Here is a 21,768-nt window from a genome sequence, read left to right on the forward strand (position 1 = left end):
TTCCACTGGGTTGGGCATAGCATTTCGCATTATATTTCATTAGGATTACAACAAAATTATCAAAAATAAACTACTTTTGAAACAGCAAAACGTAATTAAAAGCTAGCTAGATTTCAAATTAACCAGCCAAGTCCAGGCTGGCAGCACAGCTCCGCTCGGTTCTAGAGACAACGAAGGCAACCCTAAGCTATAGATAAGGCCGCACGGCCAGTCATCGGTATCGGTTCTTAACATTTCGGCTTAACGTGCATTAAAACATTTATTAAATTTAGACAACTCCCCAGCGACGGCGACCGAAATGACAACGCCCACGCGTGCCACCCTCGAGAAGGCTCTGAAGAGCGACGCGAAGCTCCTTAAGGCTTCCATCCAGATCGCCAAGGGCAAGTTTTGTTTTGTACAAATCTCGGCTGCTAACACTTCCCCTGTTTCCTCCAGATCTGACGGCCAAGGTCTACGACATATCCGTGCTGGCCGAGGAGCTGGGCTTTGCACTGTCCTCACCTGACATGGAGCAGCGGGTGGCCGGCACAAATCTACTGTCCGCAGTGCTCGTCGCCCTGCCGGAGGACCTGCTCGAGGCGCGGCAGCTGGAGTTCCTGAGCACCTTCTATATGGACAGGCTGCGCGATCACCACAACGTGATGCCGGCCATCATCGACGGTATAGATGCTTTGGTCCACATGAAGGCTCTGCCGCCTTCTCACGTTCCCCTGATCCTACAGGCCTTCTTCGAGCACACCACCTGCCAGTCGCAGACCCGTGGCGACCGCGCCAAGCTGTTCGATATCTTCAAGTACCTGACGCTCAACTTCAAAACGGGTGAGCTTCTGTCAACCACCTTGAAAGCCATTAAACGTTCTCAAGAACGGTCATAAATTATAAACAAATTAAAATTGAAAAATATCGTGAAATAGTAATATTCCCTTTTAACAGAGCTGCAGTCGATGGCCGGTGACTTTGTCTACGGTCTGATCAACTCTATTGACGGCGAGCGAGACCCTCGCAACCTGGACATTATATTCAGCTTCATGCCCGAGTTCCTGTCGACGTATCCGTTGCTGCATTTGGCCGAGGAGATGTTTGAGATCTTCGCCTGCTACTTTCCCATCGACTTTAATCCGAGCAAACAGGATCCGACAGCCATAACGCGAGATGAATTGGCCTCGAAGTTGACCAATTGCCTGGTGGCGAACAATGAGTTCGCCGAGGCAACGGTGGTTCTGGCCGTGGAGAAGCTGGAGAGCGAGCTGCTGGTGGCCAAGCTGGACTCTATAATGTTGCTGGCAAGAACGCTTTGATCACAAAATCAGATCCTGAAGTAACAGAGTTTCTTTTTATGTAGCACCAAGCAGCTGTGAAGTTTCCTCCCTCCGTTTTGGAGCCGCACTTCGACCAGATTTGGCAGGCGCTGAAGGCGGAGACGTTTCCCGGCAACGACAACGAGGAGATCCTGAAGGCCTCTCTGAAGGCCTTGTCCGCGCTCCTAGAGCGCGCTTCCCATCTGCCCGATATCAGCCACAGCTACCAGAGCTCAATCCTGGGCGTCGTTCTGCCCCACCTGAGCGACGTCAACCAGCGCCTTTTCCATCCGGCCACTGGCATAGCCTTGGTTTGTGTCGCGGGCGATGCCCCCTATGCAGCGGATAAGATTCTCAATAGCTTCCTGCTTAAGCTGCAGCAGGTCGGAGATGTGAGCTCCGAGCAGCGGATAAAGATTTATGGCATCATTAGCCAGGTATATAAGCTGTGTGGACTGCGGGACGCGCTGCAGAAGCTGGACGCCACGATACGTGAGTCGCTGCAGGACGATGTGATCGCCTCGTTGCGGCTGATCGAAAGGGAGGACTTCGATGCCAAGCAGGAGACTCTGGAGCTGCAAAGGGCAGCGATTTCAGTGCTCAACGAGAGCGCTCCGATTCTCAGCGAGAAGCAGCGTGCCCTGGTCTATAAAGCCCTGGTTCAGCTGGTCAGCCATCCGTCCATCGATCTGGATTTTACCACACTCACAGCCAGCTTGGGCGCCCTGCAGCCCGTGGAGCTGCAGTCGAACTTCATCGACGTCTCCGTGCGCAACTTCGAGATCTTTTCCAACTTTGTCAAGCGGAAGATTTACGCCAACTTGTTGCCTCTCTTACCCCAGATGGCATTTACCCAACGCATTTTGGACCTGATTATGACGCAATCGTTTAAGGAGACGACACCGGATCCAGTGCGTCTTCTGGCTCTGGAAGCGCTGAACCAAGTGCTGGCCCAGGAGGACCAGCGCTTCATCGTGGATCTGCAGCAGGAATCTAATTTGCTGCACAAGCTCATAGAACTGGGCCAGAGCACGGAGAACCTGTCCCTGCAGTCACTAGAGCAAATTGCCGGCGCCCTAAGTCGCATAACCCAGCAACTGCCCCTCTCCGAGCAGAGTGCCATCGTCAGCGAGTACCTACCGGGGCTGAGGCTAAACCTATCCGCTGATCTGTACATTACCAAGGGCCTTCTTGGCTATCTTCACAAGGACATCAGCCTGGACGATCACTTTGAGCGACTGCTGAGCGATCTCACCCAGCTCTCGCTCAGCACCGACAACGAGCAGCTGCGCGTGATCGCTCACCACTTGCTCTGCAGCTTGGTCAACAAGATGGAGAGCAATCCGGCCAATCGGGGCAAGGTCAAGAAGATCACGGACGAGCTGAAGGTGGCTATAAAAAAGGGCGATGTGCGGGCGGTGGAGATTCTGGCGTGGGTGGCAAAGGGACTGGTGGTGGCTGGATTTGATGAAGCGGCCGATATCGTGGGCGATGTAAGTAATCATTAAATTATGCTGACTAAGTCAACACTTGAAGACAATCCATCCTTTGCTTTTAGCTATCAGACCTGTTGAAGCATCCCAGCTTAAGCACGGCGGCCGCCTTGGGCTTCGACATTATTGCGGCCGAGTATCCCGAACTAGACCTGCCCGTGGTCAAGTTCCTATACAAGCAGAAGCTCTTCCACACCATCATGGGCAAGATGGGCAGCAAGCTGGCAAACTACTGTGTCCACCACCTGAAGGCCTTCGTTTATGTTCTGAAGGCCACGCCGCAGGCGGTAATTAAGCTGAATATCGAGCAACTTGGCCCGCTGCTTTTTAGGAGTCTGGAGGAGCACAACGAGGCGCAGTCGCTGTGCATTGCCCTAGGCATCTGCGAGAGGTTTGTGCAGCAACAGGACCCCTACTTCCAGGGGCACTTGGCTCATCTCATACCCAGCTGTTTGGAGCTGTCCAAGTACAAGGCCCAACACACTATGGTGAGTGGTTTTATAGAGGTCTGGCGATTCCCATTTAAACCAAAATCCCCACAGCAAGTTCGCATTGCGGCGTTGGAGCTGCTCTACGACATTACAAAGTACCCCACCTTCGTACTGCTGCCCCACAAAGTGGATGTGACGCTGGCCCTGGCCGCCGCCTTGGACGACCCCAAGCGCCTGGTGCGTAACACGGCGGTGAAGGCCAGGAATGCATGGTTCATGGTCGGGGCGGCTAGCGGGAATTAGCCACTGAACAAGTAAATTTTTGTTATTATTTTAAAGTCGATAAACGAACGCACAAAATCAAAGGTCTACACAAATAAACCTTTGTATAATCTTTAAGTTTTTCCATATATTTCGGAACAAGACACAACATTTGTCTTCCTTTTCTATTTTATTTTGGATATCAGGGAGTGGGAACGCTTTTTTTCAGTAGGGATGATCGCATTGGGATCGGGCCATCAGGGCACATTTCTGGGCTCGCTGCACAACCTCCGGACAGCGACGTCTTCGCATGAAGCGGCAGTCTTGGAAGAAGCCCTCGTTTCTGGGGAATCCGTGCGTAAGGTCCTGGAACGTCAGCAGGCCGAGCCCCCAGATCTTTCCGCCGCGAAACTCACCCTCGTACTTCATGCCATCGGCGCGCCAAAAGATTCCATTGCCATGAAACCAGCCCTGATGAAACTCGCCTTCATATCTGCATCAAAAAAGATGGACTGTAAAGCCATATACAGATTGTACAATAAGGGAATGCAACTCCGATCGAATGAATAACATTAATTGTATCTTAATTCTTATTTTTCGATCGGTCTGTGTTCCCGTTTTTCTGGTGGGCACTGACTTTGCTCCATCCGGGAACCAGAGGCAACCCACTCCCTGGCTGAGACCCTCCTGGAACTGGCCATCGTAGCGGGTGCCATCGGCGAACTGCAAGTGTCCAATGCCATGCTTCTGGCCCCGCTGGTTCCACTCGCCGATGTACCGACTAGCGTCCTCGTAGCGCCATCCGCCCACCTTGACCGCCCCGGCGCTGTACTGGCTCTGGCCACCGTGACCCTGCTGGTGATGGTGTTGCTGCCCATGCTGACCCTGTTGGTGGTGCTGGTTTTCGATCCGTGCCGTAGTCACTCCCACGCTGCTCACTGGTATATGGTGATTGGATATAAAGTTTACGGAGGTAGTCCTTTCGCCCTGGGAGTCCTACTTACTGTCATCATCGTAGTCGTCCATAGCCATTGCTCCGTTCACCGTCCCCGAAGCGAATCAAGCTGCTACTGAGCTTAGTTTGTTCCGCGCCAGAAACCATACGTTGTTTGGCTTCCAATAGGGCGACGTCCCTGGTCTAAATCTAATTAGCATATTGCAATTCTGTGCATTGAGAGTGACTATAACATGGAAACAAATGTACATATATCAAAGAAAATAAAGGCAAGTGAACATCATTTATGGATAGATCTTTTATAGTTCCGTAAAAAAAAGTTCTAGTTAAGAATTTACCGTATATAAAAAGGAAATGGGAAAATTAAGATAATATATCGACAAAAATATCGCGCTCAGTAATATCGAAAATGTTTGATATATCGTTATTGACATTTTAAATATCGAAAATCGTAAAAATATCAAAACATATATACAAATTTTGAGATATCCCTTTTTCGTTTTAAATTTTGTAGATGATACTACTGTAAAATACTTAGAAATTTAAATAATTTAAAATTTTTGACTTGGAAAATATTTAAATACAGTAAGTTGTGCAGTGAAATCAGTTTCTGTCCCCTGATTCATGACCTTGTGGTCAACGACAAAAACACACATCCGATATATGTACGAATCAGTTATTATTTAATTCTTGTACAATTTATTTTCATTAAATTTATTAGCGGAGTATGAGGGATGCAGATTTATTGTGTGAGATTACAGATGGCCAAAATGATTATACTGTTTATGCGAATCTGTAGAACTTAACGATTTCCTCGTTGCGTCGTTTGGAGAACCTTGGAAGGGAGATTGTACACAAAGTTACTTGTTACTCAAACATTAACCTAGATATAGTCGCAAGTGTGTATATATATATATATAAGATGGTGGCAAATCAAGTCTAGGCAAGCACAGCCGATGTGGCCATCTCGGCGACGCCGCAGGTGTTGTCGCCGCGATAGACGCGATAATATCCCTGCTCTCCCCAGCGCGGACCCCAGGAGTTCTTGATGATCCAGTAGGGCAGGGTCTTGTGGAAGTTGGGATAGTCGGAGACGCCGTAGCCGACAATCAGCACACCGTGGTCCAGGTTTTTCTTAGAGCAGAGGGCTTTCCAGGGGTGAGAGACACCGCCGCGATAGAACTGCATTGCATTGGCGTTGAGACCTGTGCAGGGAAAATAATGATCCTAAGTTTCTAGAAGGTGAGTCCACTTGAATCCACTTACCAATCGAAATGGGTCCGTTGGTCACCAGCCATTCCTGCATGGCGGTTTCGTTGCCCGCGGGCAAGTCCACAAAGCCAGAGACCTGAACATGGGACAGGGTCTTGTTGAAGTGGCACTGATTCTTTTTGGCCTTGTAGGGATACTCGGCCTCGTACTCCAGTCCGCCGATATCCTTAATGGCTCTGAGGGCGGAAAATCGATACATGTATTTGAAACTGGGAGGGAGATCCTAGCTGTGCTCTACTTACTTGTAGGCATTATCCATAAGACCACCGTTGCAGGCACTATCGGTGGTATCACAGTCGAGGAGCTCCTGCTCTGAGAATTCCTTCAGCTCGCCGTATTTTAGGGCGTAAAGGCCCTCGATGTTGCCCGTTACACTAAAGGCCCAGCAAGAACCGCAGGATCCTTGGTTCTTGACCTGGGTGACGGCGTTCTTTTGGCGCCAATCGAACTCTTTGGGCAGTTCGCCGGAGTAGGAAGGCACTGTAGCCTGCGCTCCGCCAGTGGCTTTCGCCTCATCCCGCTGCCACAATCCCGTGCGCTCCTTGTACTCCGAGCTAGTCATGTCCGCAAACTCGGTGATGCCGTACTTAGCACTGCCCATTTCGTTGGCGTTTAGTTCCTCAATTGTCTTCAGATTCTGGCGGAAGATACGCAGTCGCATCTGGCGCTCGGCAGTGCTCACGTAGCGCCGGCCGAATCGCACCTGGAACTTGTGGAACAGGTGCTCCACCTTGTCCAACGCCCGGTGGCTGTGCTTCTTGTGAGTTTTCTTCTCGGCCCACTCCACGGATCGACTGTGACGGGCCTGGACCACGGGCTGGTTTCGGCACTTGAAAGTGATTTCGTGGGTGGGGGTTTTTGTCCATACTTGCGACCAGATCTCCACGATGCACCGGTGCTGAGCTCCAGAACCGTCGATTAGGTCCGCGTCAATGCGAGTCAAGGTGCCCGACACCACCTGACGTGAGGCTGAGTAAACTTTCACGATTCTGGAATATATTGTACATACAAAGGTACGACAAATTTCAAAATAAAAATAGGTTTGGTTTTAAGGGGGGACATCTGAGTAACTGAAAAAAACTGAAAAAAAGCCGTTCTTCTGCAATTTTTTTTGGCCAAATGAAAAATCCCAATCGAAAAATTTTAAAGTAGGTTTTATAATGTTATATGTGAAGTACAAAATATATTTTTTTTGAATAAATCGAAAACAAAATGGCGGCTGTGCAGCATTTCTTCGTTGGCCCTTTTTTTTAAAGGGGGTTCATGGCCGAAACCCTAATGTCCTTAATTTTTGATTTAGAACAAAAAATCAAATTTTGTTAGTTTCTATATCTCAACCGCTATCGACGTACGTAGGATTTTTTCGATATTTTGATTTTTTTGCAAATTGGTGAGTGGTTAAAAAAAATATTAAATTTTCATGAAAAAAAAAACGTCACAAAATTGTTGATAAAAAAAAGTAAGCAAAAAAAAAAAAAAATCCTACGTGTGTCGATAGCCTACCTAAATATACTGTCAAAATTTCAGATCGATCGGTTAAGATTTGCTCGAGTTATGTTTTCGGCCAACTCAAAAAAGTGTTTTTGAGAAAAACGCGTTTAAAGTTTTAAAATCGTATATGATTACATGTGAGGCATCGCCGCAGAATAGAAAATTTCGACACTTAGAAACTTTTTTAGGACTCTATCTTTTGATATGTTATTTTGAAGACCCTAAAGTATTTTTTAAGCAAAAAAAAAATTTTCGATTTTTAAAAAAAGTTACTCAGATGTCCCCCCTTAAGTTAAAAAAATTGTTTCCGTTTAAAATTACTACTCAAGGACTATTATTTTAATGAAAAACATCTCAACAAAAGGACATGTTATGTTTTGATAACAGCTTTTAAACCAAAAGTATTACGCTTTCACTTTGCCTTTCTAACATTACTCAAAAGATGCAACGACTCGAAAATAAATGCTAAAGAAACTCGATTACCTATGGCGGTAATATTTTGCCGCTTTCTTTTATGTACCGTGGAAATCTACTACAAATTGAATGAAAATTAATCTCAAAAACCACTTGAGTTTTTATACATCTCATTTTAGTTTTATAGCCTTGCAGGGTATTATAATTTCAGTCAGAAGTTTGCAACGCAGTGAAGGAGAGCTTTCCGACCCTATAAAGTATATATATTCTTGATCAGCATCAACAGCCGAGTCGATCTAGCCATGTCCGTCTGTCCGTCCGTCCGTCCGTCCGTCTGTCCGTTTCTACGCAAACTAGTCCCTCAGTTTTAAAGCTATCTGAATGAAACCTTGCATATAGTCTTCTATATGCTATATGCTATATGTCGGAACGGGCCGGATCGGACGACTATATCATATAGCTGCCATACAAATGTTCGATACATTTTTTATAACTTGGCTGTTTTTCAAAATTTTTGCATCATTTTTGGTATATATTTTATATTATTCCAGAATTTTGGTAAAAAATTTTATGAAAATCGGACAACTATATCATACAGCTGTCATATAAACGATCGGTAAATGTAGAGAAAATGTAAAGCTGGGAATGTAAAACTGTAACTGTCAAACTGTAAACATAATAAGTATAGGTAAAATGTAATGAAACTCTGTTTAGTGTCTGTTTTCGGCATTATAATTTATAATATAAATATGAAAACCAATCTGCAAGGGTATACAAACTTCGGCGTGCCGAAGTTAGCTTCCTTTCTTGTTTTGTTTAGAATTGAAATCGATTAACAATGATCCAATAGCAGACTGCAAGGGTGTATAACATTCAGAGTGCCGAAGTTAGCTTCATTTCTTGTTGAAACCTAAATTATTTAAAATGTGCGACAAAAAATAAAATGTTTGTCTTACTTGTAGTGGGGACCCTCGCCTTCAGTCAGTTTGTCCAGGGAGCCCTGTAGTTGCGCCTTTGCCGACTCTTCATCGTAAGGCTTAGCTTCACCCACGGGTATGTCATTAAAACTGCGGCGGCTACGAAGGACCTGCAAGAAGTGAAAGAGAATATATTTTCTAATCTTAAAAAAAAATGCTCATTTCCCTGAGTGCTTGTCGGATACAAATCCCCTATATGACAAATTTTTTTAATTGTCTAATAGCTTAAAAAGGTTTCTCGTTTCAGTAGAACTCTTTTGCTCTGCTGTTTACCTTGCCATGAGCAATTAATTTTAGGAAAATCCGGCTTTGTCTTCCATCGAAGACTTCTCGAATATTGTTATAATTATGCAACACGATTATACTCATCCATTACAAACAGACAGACACCCCAGATGTCACCAGAAAGAGTAGTGACATGAGCGGATGCTGCGAAAGTCACACATAAATTTCAGCCGAATTCACATGCAAATGAAACAAGGACAGGTCTGAATTTACATTACCAAAATTGACGGAACGACACATACCAGAACGCCAGAGGAAAGGTGGATCGAAGAGTTGCGGTAAGGAAACATAAAGCCCCACAAGGCAGCCTCCTGGCAGTTGTGACATAGGAATAGGCCAACAATAGCACCGGCAGTCACATGCGACCCATTCAACAACACAAAACCAATTAAACCAAACATTCTGTCTTGAAATTCGTTTGCCGGCTGGCATCGATGATGGGCGATATGTTGATGCCATTGGTGGAACTTGGTTTCTTTGGAGCCGCATCCGGACATGCCGCCACTGGGACCCGGAATGTCAAATGTCTGCGCAGGCTGACGATGTCGCAAGTCTGACAGCAGAGTGGTTGCGAATGCGGACTGCAGGTGGAGTCACACTCAAAATATTTTATGGCCCACAAAGGAAGCAAATCAATTTTAATAAAATGTCCCCAGAATGTGGCAATTTCGGAATATGTAGAATTTAACCTATAACGGACACAATTTGCTGTTGCGATTCATTACTTTACATATATTCCCTATTTTTATATTAATTTAGATTTACTTTAAGGTTTTTATTTAAAAAGTGAACAACAGAAGTTGTAACTTAAAGAGAGAAACGAACCCTTAAAACAGTCCAACTGAAGCAATACCAGAAACTACATTAGGAGAAATATCGATATAAATCGATTTAAAATCGATCTTTGCATTAAAGGACAAGAAACGTGTATTTATTCCAATTCTGTCTTCAAAAAACAAGAATATATTTCACGATCTGCAAATGATCCTGTTTTACATACATACATATATATACATCAACCAATTAATTAAACAAAAAATAAATAAAAGGTATATATATTTACTATATTTTATTTGGAAAGCGAGGCTTAGTCCATCAGAAAATGCCGCGGTCAAAAATCTGTTTGAGTGCAGGTCATCTAGCTGCGACAACAATACCGAATGAAATGTAATGGTTACGACGTGTGTATAATTAAAAGTACAGGAACAAAAAACCGAAAAAAAGGAAAGAGCAAGCGAGCCGTGCTCCGATGCGATTCCCAGGCCATCCTTTTCGATGTGTGTGCAGCCTGTGTCCAAACATGAATTCATTAAGCCAGCTGCCTCCCCCGACTTCCATTTTCCGTGTCCTGGCTCCACCCTGCATCCATCCAATCCCACAATACCCAACCGAGAGCTGTTAATTCAAATGTGTATTTCAATAAGAATTATAACGTAAATGATGTTTCAACGACCCTAGGGGCACAGTGGTACTGAAGCCAAGGTGGTCGGGCTTAATGGGTGTGAGGTGTGTGTGTGTGGTGCGCAATGGTCCGTGAAATCCATTCGGATATATTGACAGTTAAGTGCTGAACGCGAGCTCGTTGAATGCTGACAGTTTTCGTAAATCAGCAGTGCATCTGAATGGCTCTCATTTTCAAAGAACTTAATTAATTTATTCTGCGATTTCTGCGATGATTTTTCGAAAAGCTCATTAGGAGAATCATGTGTATTGGAATCGTTAGGATAGAGATTTCACATAGTTCAATAGGTGCTGAACAGATTGCGAATTGAAGAGCTTTTACCGTAATGAGTTACAGAATTATATTTTTCATTATCTGTTCGAAGCATATGAGCTTTGGAATTGAACTAAAACGTGTTTAAACATTTTCTGCGAAGAAAGGGTATGAGAACAGTAGTTCGCATAAGAAAATGGTTATCATAGTGAATTCCTGATAATATAATATTACTATTACTTTTCTCCTGACCGGTTTTTTGCCTAACTTTTAAACTTTCTCGGACAGATAAACTCTATGCTGAAAAGATACAAGCGTCAATGTGGGGGCTAACGCTTATACGGACTCGAACTCCCAGTCCCTGTCGCCTCGAAAAATGGCAAAGTTAATTTGGTGCCTAACAGCACGCTGTTATTCTTTCTCGTTGGAATGAATTATACATAGGTGTCTAGAAACCCGATTTGCTGTAACGATTCGCTTGGGGTTTACTTTTTCTTGGACCAATAACTGCGAGTTTAACATGGTTTTCAATAGCAATTCAAGTATAACACGATTCCAGTAAAACCTTCTGAAGCCGCCTTTTATGATAAATGGCAGAAGTTTCAATTCATTATAAACTATAAACTAATTTAAATAGCTTGTGCGACTTGCATACTAAAACACAAATCTCTTAAGTAGTCTCCCAGCCAAGCCATTAAAGTTGTAGATTCTGTACTTTATTATTTATTTATTTAACCCCTTACGTTCTGTGGAGCAACTCAAGTGGAAAGTGCCCAGTCCCCCCAATGACAAATCAGTTTGGACCCACTGTGTGTGAGTCAACCCACCAGAGTCAACCGCTGTAAAAAGTAGAGCACAAGGATAATGAGAACACTTCGTTCGCACTTTGTGTGCTGCTGCCGCTCTGCTCTGTCGACACCACGCAGGGTAGTAGCAGTAGGGGAATCCACACCTCACCACACCCACCCACTTAACCTCTCACACATACACTTAACGCTAGGGGAAGGCAGCCCCTCAAGACGTATAGACAGGTGCAGATGGCCCCTCCTCGGGTGGGTCCGTGCTCGGCCTAAGATACGGCCGGGTTAAACAGATTGCGGCCGTAATTTGAGAGCGGAAACTCATTTGATTATTAAGGTGAAATAAGTGTTTGACGGGGCGCCATAACGAGGAATCCCCCAGCCCTATCTGCCCCTTCAGCCACCCCTTATCGTCGTCATCATCAGCAGCAGGTGAAAAGGCAAGCTTAAATAAATTCAATTAAATAACATTTTCCTTTTTTATTGTTCGCATTTAGGAGAGTATGTATAAAGAGTATTTATGTGTGTGTAAGACAGACTCAACGGTGGATAAGGGTTGGTGAGGGTGTTGGTATGTGTGTGTGTGATGAGGATGATAATAACGATATTCATGACGATGCTGTTGGTGTAGTAGTAGTAGTAGCCTCCACCTCTGGGTCATTTTCCTCCGGAGTGGTCTCCTCCTGCCGCCGCTGCTCCTCCGCCTCCTCCTCCACCTCCCGCTGCAGCTTCTCCTTCGGCCCCTGATGGTTCTTTTCGAAATTATACGCACCCACCGATAGGAAATCATCGAGCCACCGCTTCTCATTATCGTTGAGCTCTGTGGCAATTGTAGTGGAGGTAACACCCTCCTCTTCTTCGGACCTTTGCTCGGCCTTTGCCTTCTCCTCATTTTTTTCCGCCTCATCAATGCTTAATACCGTGGTGGCCTCATTAGTCGATTCAGGTGCTGGCGGAGTCCATTTGGTGACTGTTATGGACGTTGATATAGGAGCGTCGGAATCAGCGGAAGGAGAAGCCCCAGCAGCAGCAGAAGGAGCAGCAGGAGCGGATTTAGTCAGGCTGACCTTCCGTTTCATGGGGCCCAGGTTAGTCAGAATCTGGGATTCTAGATTAGCCATTTCCGCATCGGTCAGCTCGTTTCGTTGACCGCCATTGAAAATGCTGTTACTCACGTATTTCTCGTTGAGCAGCCGTGCCTTATCCTCCGGTTCTCCACCAACCGAATTCTCCGCTGAATCAGTGCAGTTGGAAGTGACCAGCTCACGGTGCTTGTCACCCCATTGGGTGCGCAACCAGGGCTTCTCCAGAATGACCAGCCGGCAGATGGTGTCCGCTTCCGCGGGTGGCTTCACTTTCGTGTTCTCTGCATTAAGCAGGATTTCGTAGCGCACGCCGCTGGTGATCTCCCGAAAGGCGTCAATAATATTTACAAAGTTCATCGAGAGGGGCAGGAAGGTCATGGCGATGTTCTGAACCCCAATCAGATTGGGCGACAGATACTCTCGCTCTCCAGGATTGAGGACATGGACCAGCTTGATCGGTGGCTCGCTCACCGCCTGCTGCTCCGTAGTTGTCTCAGCCGTCTCCAAGCTCTATTTATCGGGGATTCGGGGAGTTTTTTTATGTTGAAGGGTTTGTTTGGTGTTTGGGGATTCGTGTATTGTGGGAAAGACAAAACAGAAAGCAAAACACATATAAGGATACACACATAGATTTTTTGGTCTGAATTGTGGTGATCATGGATAGAGGGTAATGGTTAAAGCATATTGAAATGGCAATGTGCGATGTGTTTCAGTGGGCCAAGCAAGTCCTTGTGGTGGTGATTGTGCGATGTACAGCGACCTACAATATATTATATTAAGCCAGTTGACCAATATGGTTAATCACTCAAAGGATTCTAGGTCAGATTTTTATATTAAGCTTTCGGTAATTAAAGCACGAAAATAAATAAATCCATCATAACTAAATGAGTAATTTAATTAAAACTAAGTATGAAGGCCATGGTTAAATGTGTCAGGACTCAAACCCACGGATTAATATTCAACATTAAATGCTTAAACAATTTATAACAAATATTTTGTATTTTTCAATTCAAGCATAGTCCCTTGTTTACTTGATGTGTAATTAAGTGCCCCATAATGGGGGGGTGGGGGTGTAAAACCATGGAAGCAAATCCCCATGATTTGCTTCAGAAAAGCATAACGGTAGAGGGGATTTGGGGTTAATTATAAATGAATGCACCGCACTGCATTGCCTGGGCATTATATCCCTCAAAGGCCAAACCCTGCCATCCTGCCACCCTGTGACCCTGCAGTCACCTGCCACCAGCTGACCCCGCCTTAAGCCTAATGACCCCGGCATAATTGCAACTGTGATTGCGGTGAAACTGTGGCAGCGGAACGGGACATCACATGACCAACCAAGTCAATCACTGGCCAACGTATCGCTGGGCTTTTCCAGGCCGCAAAAACTAATTAACCGCCGTAACGAAACTGAAGCGACACGATGCAAACCGGTTTACGAGTGTGGAGCATTGCAGCCAAATCCATCGATAAATGATGACACTCCAGACCCAGACACTAGCAAAAAACCGATGACAGTCGGGCAGGCAGTCAGTTGGGTCGAACGGAGCGATGAATCGACAGATGACCACAGACAGATTTGGCTGAATAATTTAAAAAATTGAAATCACAAAAAGACAGCCAAAGCTAGCTCTGGTTGCATCCAGCGCTGCTTCTGGCGATACACTGCAAACAAGTGCTGTTATACTTGGTGCTCAACGGGTAAAAGCAAAGACAATATAATAATAACATGCGGAACGTCATACGATTCTTTGGTTTCAAATGAGCTTGGGCATATTGTTTTATTAACTTTGGTAGGAGTATTGTTCCCTAGTGCTAAAGTCCGAATGCTTATATTGTTTTATAAAAAAACAGAACTTAGATGCTAAAAGATTTAAACCTATAAAATAGATTAGACATTAACATTAATTTTTTAGCAAAAAATATAGGTTATTTTTATATACATTTTTTAGTGTTTTAAAAATCTCATTTAATCAGGTTTAATTCCACTTCATAGACTTAATTTGCTTTATAATTGATTTTTGAATTTTAAGTTCCATTTGATCCGAGCAGAAGTGGGTTATCTTTTTCGAGTGTATTACTGGTATTGCCGCTGATGCATTGCAGTTGACAGCAACAGCAGACAGCAGATGGCTGCCAGAGTAGGCGGGGAAAACGGGGAGAATGGCGGGCCTTGACGGAATGGAATACTTAGCGTCTTGTTGACGTTTTGGTCGTTCATCCTCATTGCCGCTGACGTCGTGACAAAAAGCCGAAAAATGCATAAAAACTTTTGACAGCGGTTGCGTCACTGCAGGGGACGTTGATGCTCAAGCTGATTATGTTGAGTGGGTGGTTTGGCGAGGAGTCTAGGAGATTGGAGGAGGCACCAGAACTCGGAGCAGCCGGGGCTTGTTTTTCAATTAAACTTTATGGCATTTTAAACAACATCGCAAGCCATACCAAAACACGATGATGGGTTTTTAAGTTCTTCGCGTCCCCCATCATCCCTGCCTGGCAAGTTGTTCTGCTCCGCCATTCCAGTGGTTGTCCTGGCAACTCCTTGGCAAAAGAGCATCCAATTTATGCAATACTCAGTTGTTCGTAAGCCTGTTGCCATCTCTTAATACACTTGCTTGCACTGAGCGCATTGGAGAGGTTATTAGTAACCGACACTGCCTTTCGGCATTTTCCGGTATTAACCAAGATGGAGGAGCTTACCACCGTTAGAAGGCATCATATAACATTCAAAGTTCTTAATTGAAAATTGTCTTGGTTGCGGTAATCACATAATAGGATTAGTTTCAGTGGACCAAGGGAGCATTAATTAAATTGGACCAAACTCTTAATGTGTGTATTTAAGTAAGTGTATTTGCCGGCACACTTCCTATCAATCACGTAATACTCTGATCAGCGTAAACACAACACTGCAACACCATAAGCCCTCGTGTTGCAGTCCGTGGCTTACTGAACTCTTGGGTAAACACAAAATTTGCCAGTGTAAACAGTTGGGGAAATATTAAAAGCAGAGCGCTTTTGAAAAGAGTCGCGTGTTGCGCATTAAGCAGTGTTAAAAAATTTTAATTGGTTCATCGGAAACATCAACGAGCAAGCGTGACGTCGCAGTAGCAGTGCAGTCGCTGCAAATTGCCAATTTGGCTTGTGTTGTTTTTAATTAAAGTTTAATTAAAGTGATTGGCTCGCTAGGCGTACAAATAAATGCAACGACAGCCACAGCGGCGCTGCGGCCCGATTTTGTCATTGGCAACTTAATTTTTCCACGCAGCCCATTAGCATTTTGAAATCCACTTACGCACGACCTGCTCTCGGTGAAACCGTCGATGATCCCGTCCCCACCCTAAAATCCGCAAACCGGTATTGTTGAAAACCGTTCGGATATAGTTTCTTGGATCCGAATCTAAGTTTAAGTCGCTCTCAGTGTTGTGTAACACACTTGTCTCCAATGTCAAGTCGCCGTACTTTTGAGCTTTAAGATGCGCACGTTTTGCGCGTGTTTTTGTGTTAATAAAGACATTAACCTTGGCAGGGGGCTTTCCACAGACGCCTGCTGTGCCAACTGAATCTCATTTGAAGACGCTTTCTGGGTTAGCACATATTAAAAGACATTTACTAAAGTATAACACTTATCACCCCTTTTCTAGTTTAGACTATGACGTAAAATTGAGGATGTAAAAAACGAAAATACAATAAAACAATAACAGACAATCCCGATTCCACCTAGCTAAAGTTTTTCGTATTTTTGTTTGTAACAATATAACCATTTTTTCTAATATTTACTTTGTTTTGTGATGCTTTACAAACTTTTGTTGTGGTATTTTGTTTTCATTTATTCATCGTCAGATATGTAACACCAATAAAGAGTGAACAATATCATATTTGCATATGTGTGTTTTTTAAAGTTCTGTGTACAAAAAATTAAAAATAAATCGATTGATTTGTGACTTCCAAATGTTACAAAAGGTTCTTCTTCAATTTATCTATTCCTTGTGGTTTAAATTCCATTGGTCTGCCCCGATAACCGCCATGTTTCAAAATATGTCTGCGGCTTCAATCGTTTGCAATATAAGCAAAACTCCACAACTTGCACTAACTAATAATCGACGCTTAAATTTTAAATTCCGACCACGATTCTTGCAAGAACCTTTGGAATGATATTAGATTTGTTCAGTGGTATCTGCTATCAATACACCTGCAGCTCTCGCCCCTGCGTGTCAGCAAACTCGACGTGATGCTGGCATGAAGTTCCAACCCACGCAGTCAATAGATAGTCCCCTAACCTTCGACCCCCAACCAGACTACTCATAGTTTTAAGCTTATGCATTAACCATCGCAATCCGAGTTGCCTCACACCCGCACAATTGCTCAGTGTTGGCAGAAGTTTTTAAAAAAAAAGAGAGGTGAACAAAATTAGCAGAAATATGTTTTAAATCAAACGAAATATAGCATGTAAACATTTTGCGAACATTTTTATTATAAAATAAAGAATTGATGAAAATTTGGCCTTTTAAATATAACCGGAATTAACATAAATATTCACAAGAAAAAAAAAAAAAAAAAAAAAAAAAAAAAAAAAAAGGAAAACAAGTTTTATGTGGAAATATTATGTAATATTGGAAACGAGTAAATTACACAGTGAAATGAGATAATATCAAAAATACGTTTCCACAAGTACTGGGATTATGCATAGAACTCTTAAAGTTTTTAAAAACAAACTTCTAAACAAAATATGTAAAAAAAAGTATTACATTAGATATTAATACTAAAAAGCCTGTTTCTTTTCGGACAAGAACTTTTCTTTAATTTTGCAGGCGTGTTTTAAATAATGTGGATCAAATCTTCAAAAGGCGAGCACAATTTAATAATCGCCTTAATTTCAATTTTTTTTTTTTTTTACTTTGGTCCAAATTCCCTTAGCTTTAATAATGATTTTAGTGCGTCTAGGCATATTATCAATTAAATTCTACATCATTTCTTATAGAATATTTCTTATCACTCCGTTTGTACCCTGACCCATAGCACTTTACTAGCTGTTTCTTTAGCAGAACACATACATAGATTTTCAGTGGGATTTGGATGCGGACTCTAAGCTGACTACATTAGCTAAAAACTTAGGCAAGCTCATATTTAACGACTTTAACCGAGTGTTGAGATCTTAAACTTGTTGAATAATTATTTCGTCAAAGGGTAAGGACATTTGTCAACGAAATTTGGGACTCCAAAATATTATGATAATGTGTAATTTTCATCGATTTTCAGCAATGTGTCACATGTGCTTGACCGTGTATTATTTTTAATAATTAATGAATTATTTAACAATATATATGTACTAAATTATTTATAATATAAAAATTTATTAAATTATGAAACGAAAGCTATAAAAGGTGACTCAATTTCCACAAAATAGAAAACATTTTTAGATAATTTCAACAGAATAGTTGTTATTTTATATGGTTTTTACTAATACATGGACATAAGTAGCTAACATGACAGCACTAGGCCTGCCTGCTTAAATTTCCAATCAGACAATAGCAACGACACACACGTCCCTCACGTCGCATCTATCCTCAGATTGGCCACCCATTTGGCCAAGCTCATTATAAACTTTGCCTTCACAGCTCCCCTGGGTGCTAATTTGCGCCTTCTTCGTCGTCGAATAGGGGTATTGGGATCGGGATTTGAACTCAGATTGGGGGCGTGAAGTGGGAGTGGGAGTGATTGGATCTCGTTGTCTTGGGCTGGCCAAACTATTTAGTGGGTTCAATGGCGTAATTTCCTTTGGCATTTCTAATAGACGGCAAATCATGCTCAAAATTATACAAAGGACGCGGCAGACAAATGAATGGATCGATGGGCTGGCAGACTCAGCAAATTCAGTGGCTGATTTGCATAAAGTCAAAAGCTAAATACGAGAAAGGAGATTTCGTTTGAGACAGCCCCACGCTATTGGCTTGCGGAGACATCGACAGATTCACATTTGTGCCAACCCTCTCCCCTTGTTTTTTCTCTCCTTTTGTTTATGTGAGTTGTGAATCATCCGATTTGATTTCCTAAATGACAGCAAAAACCCCTCAAACCACTCTACTACAGCCATCGCGCTGACAGATACTTGTGGGACAATAGTGGCCATAATCTGGCAGCAAGTTTTCTGCCAATCTAGCCGCCGACTTGACTGAATGAATACGAATATTATACTGCTAAGTATGTACACATAAATATTTTCGAGAATTTATTCGAGGGTGTGTGGCTATATCCGCGCACATACATAGTTCCGCAATAATATTCATTTATGCAAATTTTTTTCCCATGTGTTCTTCCTAGTCTTTATGTGTGTTTCGACGTTGCTTTTCCCCTTTTTGTGCAACTCTCAATTGAAATAATTTTGTGTGCTATATACATATATTCCAGCAAATATTTAACACTCATGGTTTACTCATTAAGTTGTACGGTTTTAAAAAAGTAAAGTAAATAGTAAATATTATAGAAATTAAAGATAAAGTTCTTAAGTATGTTGCTCATTCAACGCCCCTTTTCAATATTTAGTATCTCTGAAGACTTTTTGGGATCACCTTAAGTAACTATGTAGTAGTAAGTAGTATTCTCTTCGGTGGCTAATCTTTGGGTATCCTTCATACAAAGCGTGCAAAGTTTTCATTTTAGCTCGATTTATTTAAAGTTATTTTCATTTCGATGGCACGCGGCATGCGTCAAATTAAAATTCAACATTTGGAATGCGAGTCGGTAAATAATTCAAAATGCCCTGCACTTTAGCCCCCTCACACAGAAACGCGGCTGTGGCTGTGGCTTCAACTCGTTGAACCCTTTTTACGTAATATTTAATTATTTGCATATACAAATATTTTTGTTTGCGGGAGTATGATGAATACGGTGCGATTTTTTTCTTGTTTCGTTTTTGCCCTTCTGCCGCCTCTGCTGGCAATTTAATTGATATTGATGACGCTGCTCCAAATGGCATCAGCCCAAAGGCTAGCCGAGTTCTCTTAATGGGAGTAACGGGGGGCAGCAGGCGGTGCTCTTCAGTCATTAATCTGGCACATTACTTTGTGGCATGCAGGGGTTTCGGTGGTCGGTCCAAGGGGTGACAGGGTACTAGAGGAGCATCACAAACAGAAAGTTTAATTTATTTAAATTGAAATCTGTTCCCCTTCTGAATTATTGAACAGTTAATCACAATTTGGAATCTGTGTTCAGGTTCTCGCCGTAGTGTGTGCTCATAAATTAGCGACGATTTCTCGGAATTATTTATTTATGTTGATATCATCAATTATTGGCCCTCCTCTTCGCTGACCGATTTTGTCATATTTATCGTGGAGATTTCGTTGAATTAGTATATATAAATGATAAATCTCTTTTCATCTGTTATATAAGTAAATTAAATAAGTAATTATCTATGATAAATTCCATATGGCAAGATATATTTAAACGAATAGGAAACAGATTACAATGAAGAAAGATAACAAAAGCTGTCAGAAAACTTAATTTTAATCTGCCCATATGCATATACTCTTTATACCCGTCAACAGTATATAAGTTTAAAAAAACATAAATATTTAAGACGTCCTTGCTCGAAATAAGCTGTGGCATGAAAATAACAAATATTTATAGTTTTTTATCTTGGGGAATCAAAAATTAATAAAATGATTTAAATCCTACCTTTCATAACTGCATTCAAATTTTTTCATATCTCGTATAGTTCGTCAGCTATACAAGTTAGAATTTCATGTTTACGTCTGCACGAAATAAGCTGTGAGCAACAGTATAATATAGTAAAGAATCACTTAAGACTGCCATATAAGAACAATAAGTTTTACAGATGAATTCGTAAGGCAATTTCCTAAAAATCAGCACTTGAACAAAACCTGACCTAAAAATAATAAATTCAAATGCAAACTGACAATTAAAATATCTTTACGAAATTTATGGCCATCGTAATATGGTTAAAAGAAAAGAGCCATAAAGTAACCCAAATTGGAAATACTTTATAAGCAATTTTGCTGATTTTGCCAAGAATTATTGCTTGAATCAGGAGGAGTTAAAGTTAATATTGAGGGTGGTATTTCCACGAAGGGGATGAAGCCACCCTCGGCGAGGAATTTCTTTGTATCGCTACATTATTTCTCCGTATCAACCTGGTTAAATAAAATTGATTTAAAGTCCAAGTGCAGGGGATTCTATAGGGTTAAACAACCCGCGACAGAAGCAGCGAAAAATTCTCTCACGACAAATTGAAATTTCCAGGTCCGGTGTGTTATGAAAAGGCAGCACATGAAAGTCGCAAATTGAAACGCAATTTCAGCGCACACAAAGGAACTGTAAACCGCCTGGCGAGCAAGTGAGAACCCATTAAAAACGCAGATAAGAAACAGTTGCAAAAATAGCATTAGGGTACGAGGAGGATCATATCATCAATGGGTTCCCTCGGTCACGGCGATACGCAAGCAACTGAATAAACAAAGGCGCCATCGCCAGCTCCAGAGACAGGCACAATAAACCTAATCAAAGCTACTAAAAACGAGAACAAACAATGGCCCGCCAGCCAATATGGCGTACGTGTGTGAGTATAGGTGATATGGGAAGGTGTAGCTGTGGGTGTAATCATCCGTGTAAGTACATGAGTGTTCGTGTGTGTGGCAAGCAGGGTGAGGAGATAGTTAACTGTAAAATTGCATATTTATCGCCTAATGGTGAGCCGTTATCCCAACCGCACATCCCTCCTATCAAGCTTTAGTGACTTCAAGGGGATTTCGTTAGCTTCCGCACAAGCGTTAGATGTCGAAAGTGTCGTTGCTGAATCATAACAAAACAAAACAGCGCACTCACCTCTCGCTCCTCCGTCAGCTCCTCGCCAGCTGCTTGGCCCCCCAAAAGCAGTACAAGCGCAACTGTTGCTGCCGCGAACAGCCTCATGTTTGCCAGTTACTATCTGTTTCCTCTGCTCTTCTCCGCCGACGTACTGTTCCCCGACTTTTCAACGGCTCGCAATGACGTTTGCACAAGTCGCGCACAGGTGAAACTCGATTGTTTCTTTTTTCTTAAAATTTTCGGTGCGCTGACGAATTACGCCGCCCGAATGTTTGTTGGTCTTTGGCGAGTTGGAGATGGCAAACTTCACAATGGGGCTAGAGGTGGAGACACATCGATTTTGGTTCGTGACTATCGATATTTTCGACACATCAATTAAATATATTTATAAGCTGAATTAATAATTGTATTTAAAGTTTTTACTTATTAAACTGATGGTGTAAGCAACGGGATGCCGTGATCCAAAAAC

The 21,768-nt window shown here is 42.7% G+C and overlaps 3 protein-coding genes across 6 annotated transcripts; 1 reads left to right on the forward strand and 2 right to left on the reverse strand.

Moving 5' to 3' along the window:
- Positions 1-35: 35 nt before the first annotated feature.
- On the forward strand, positions 36-3,655 carry Mms19 (MMS19 nucleotide excision repair protein). Of its 3 annotated transcripts, none has more exons than XM_070286675.1 (7): positions 36-217; positions 273-383; positions 439-822; positions 937-1,286; positions 1,346-2,794; positions 2,860-3,282; positions 3,337-3,655. In XM_070286675.1, exons 2-7 carry the CDS (start codon positions 299-301, stop codon positions 3,526-3,528), a joined length of 2,883 nt encoding a protein of 960 aa, XP_070142776.1. In that variant the 5' UTR covers positions 36-217; positions 273-298; the 3' UTR covers positions 3,529-3,655. The 3 variants fall into 3 exon arrangements, with proteins under 3 accessions (XP_070142776.1, XP_070142777.1, XP_017035991.1); XM_070286676.1 differs by having other exon boundaries at positions 285-383; XM_017180502.3 differs by having other exon boundaries at positions 37-383.
- On the reverse strand, positions 3,618-4,669 carry rtp (MORN repeat-containing protein retinophilin). The gene is made up of 3 exons (XM_017180508.3): positions 4,491-4,669; positions 4,124-4,424; positions 3,618-3,979 (listed from the first exon to the last, which is right to left on the reverse strand). Exons 1-3 carry the CDS (start codon positions 4,516-4,518, stop codon positions 3,712-3,714), a joined length of 597 nt encoding a protein of 198 aa, XP_017035997.1. The 5' UTR covers positions 4,519-4,669; the 3' UTR covers positions 3,618-3,711.
- Positions 4,670-5,101: 432 nt separating this feature from the next.
- Positions 5,102-21,600, reverse strand: CtsF (Cathepsin F). Of its 2 annotated transcripts, XM_017180503.3 has the most exons (6): positions 21,318-21,600; positions 12,570-12,989; positions 8,575-8,705; positions 5,956-6,702; positions 5,708-5,889; positions 5,102-5,646 (listed from the first exon to the last, which is right to left on the reverse strand). In XM_017180503.3, exons 1-6 carry the CDS (start codon positions 21,402-21,404, stop codon positions 5,381-5,383), a joined length of 1,833 nt encoding a protein of 610 aa, XP_017035992.1. In that variant the 5' UTR covers positions 21,405-21,600; the 3' UTR covers positions 5,102-5,380. The 2 variants fall into 2 exon arrangements, with proteins under 2 accessions (XP_017035992.1, XP_017035993.1); XM_017180504.3 differs by lacking the exon at positions 12,570-12,989 and having other exon boundaries at positions 21,318-21,598.
- Positions 21,601-21,768: the final 168 nt, after the last annotated feature.

Source organism: Drosophila kikkawai, chromosome 3R, assembly GCF_030179895.1.
Source record: "Drosophila kikkawai strain 14028-0561.14 chromosome 3R, DkikHiC1v2, whole genome shotgun sequence".
In the NCBI taxonomy this organism is placed as follows: Eukaryota; Metazoa; Arthropoda; class Insecta; order Diptera; family Drosophilidae; genus Drosophila; species Drosophila kikkawai.

What these genes read in the sequence shown, in the direction of transcription:
- Mms19 (XM_070286675.1), top strand. Translation starts at nt 299, where the DNA reads ATGACAACGCCCACGCGTGCCACCCTCGAGAAGGCTCTGAAGAGCGAC. An exon ending in TGGACTCTATAATGTTGCTG is followed by an intron (nt 1,287 to 1,345) that starts GCAAGAACGCTT and finishes CTTTTTATGTAG; the next exon opens with CACCAAGCAGCTGTGAAGTT. An exon ending in ACAAGGCCCAACACACTATG is followed by an intron (nt 3,283 to 3,336) that starts GTGAGTGGTTTT and finishes AAATCCCCACAG; the next exon opens with CAAGTTCGCATTGCGGCGTT.
- rtp (XM_017180508.3), bottom strand. Translation starts at nt 4,518, where the DNA reads ATGGCTATGGACGACTACGATGATGACA. An exon ending in GGACGACTACGATGATGACA is followed by an intron (nt 4,425 to 4,490) that starts GTAAGTAGGACT and finishes ACCATATACCAG; the next exon opens with TGAGCAGCGTGGGAGTGACT. An exon ending in TGGTTCCCGGATGGAGCAAA is followed by an intron (nt 3,980 to 4,123) that starts GTCAGTGCCCAC and finishes TTTTTGATGCAG; the next exon opens with ATATGAAGGCGAGTTTCATC.
- CtsF (XM_017180503.3), bottom strand. Translation starts at nt 21,404, where the DNA reads ATGAGGCTGTTCGCGGCAGCAACAGTTGCGCTTGTACTGCTTTTGGGG. An exon ending in AGCTGACGGAGGAGCGAGAG is followed by an intron (nt 12,990 to 21,317) that starts GTGAGTGCGCTG and finishes CCCGATAAATAG; the next exon opens with AGCTTGGAGACGGCTGAGAC. An exon ending in GGCGAGGGTCCCCACTACAA is followed by an intron (nt 6,703 to 8,574) that starts GTAAGACAAACA and finishes AATATATTCCAG; the next exon opens with AATCGTGAAAGTTTACTCAG.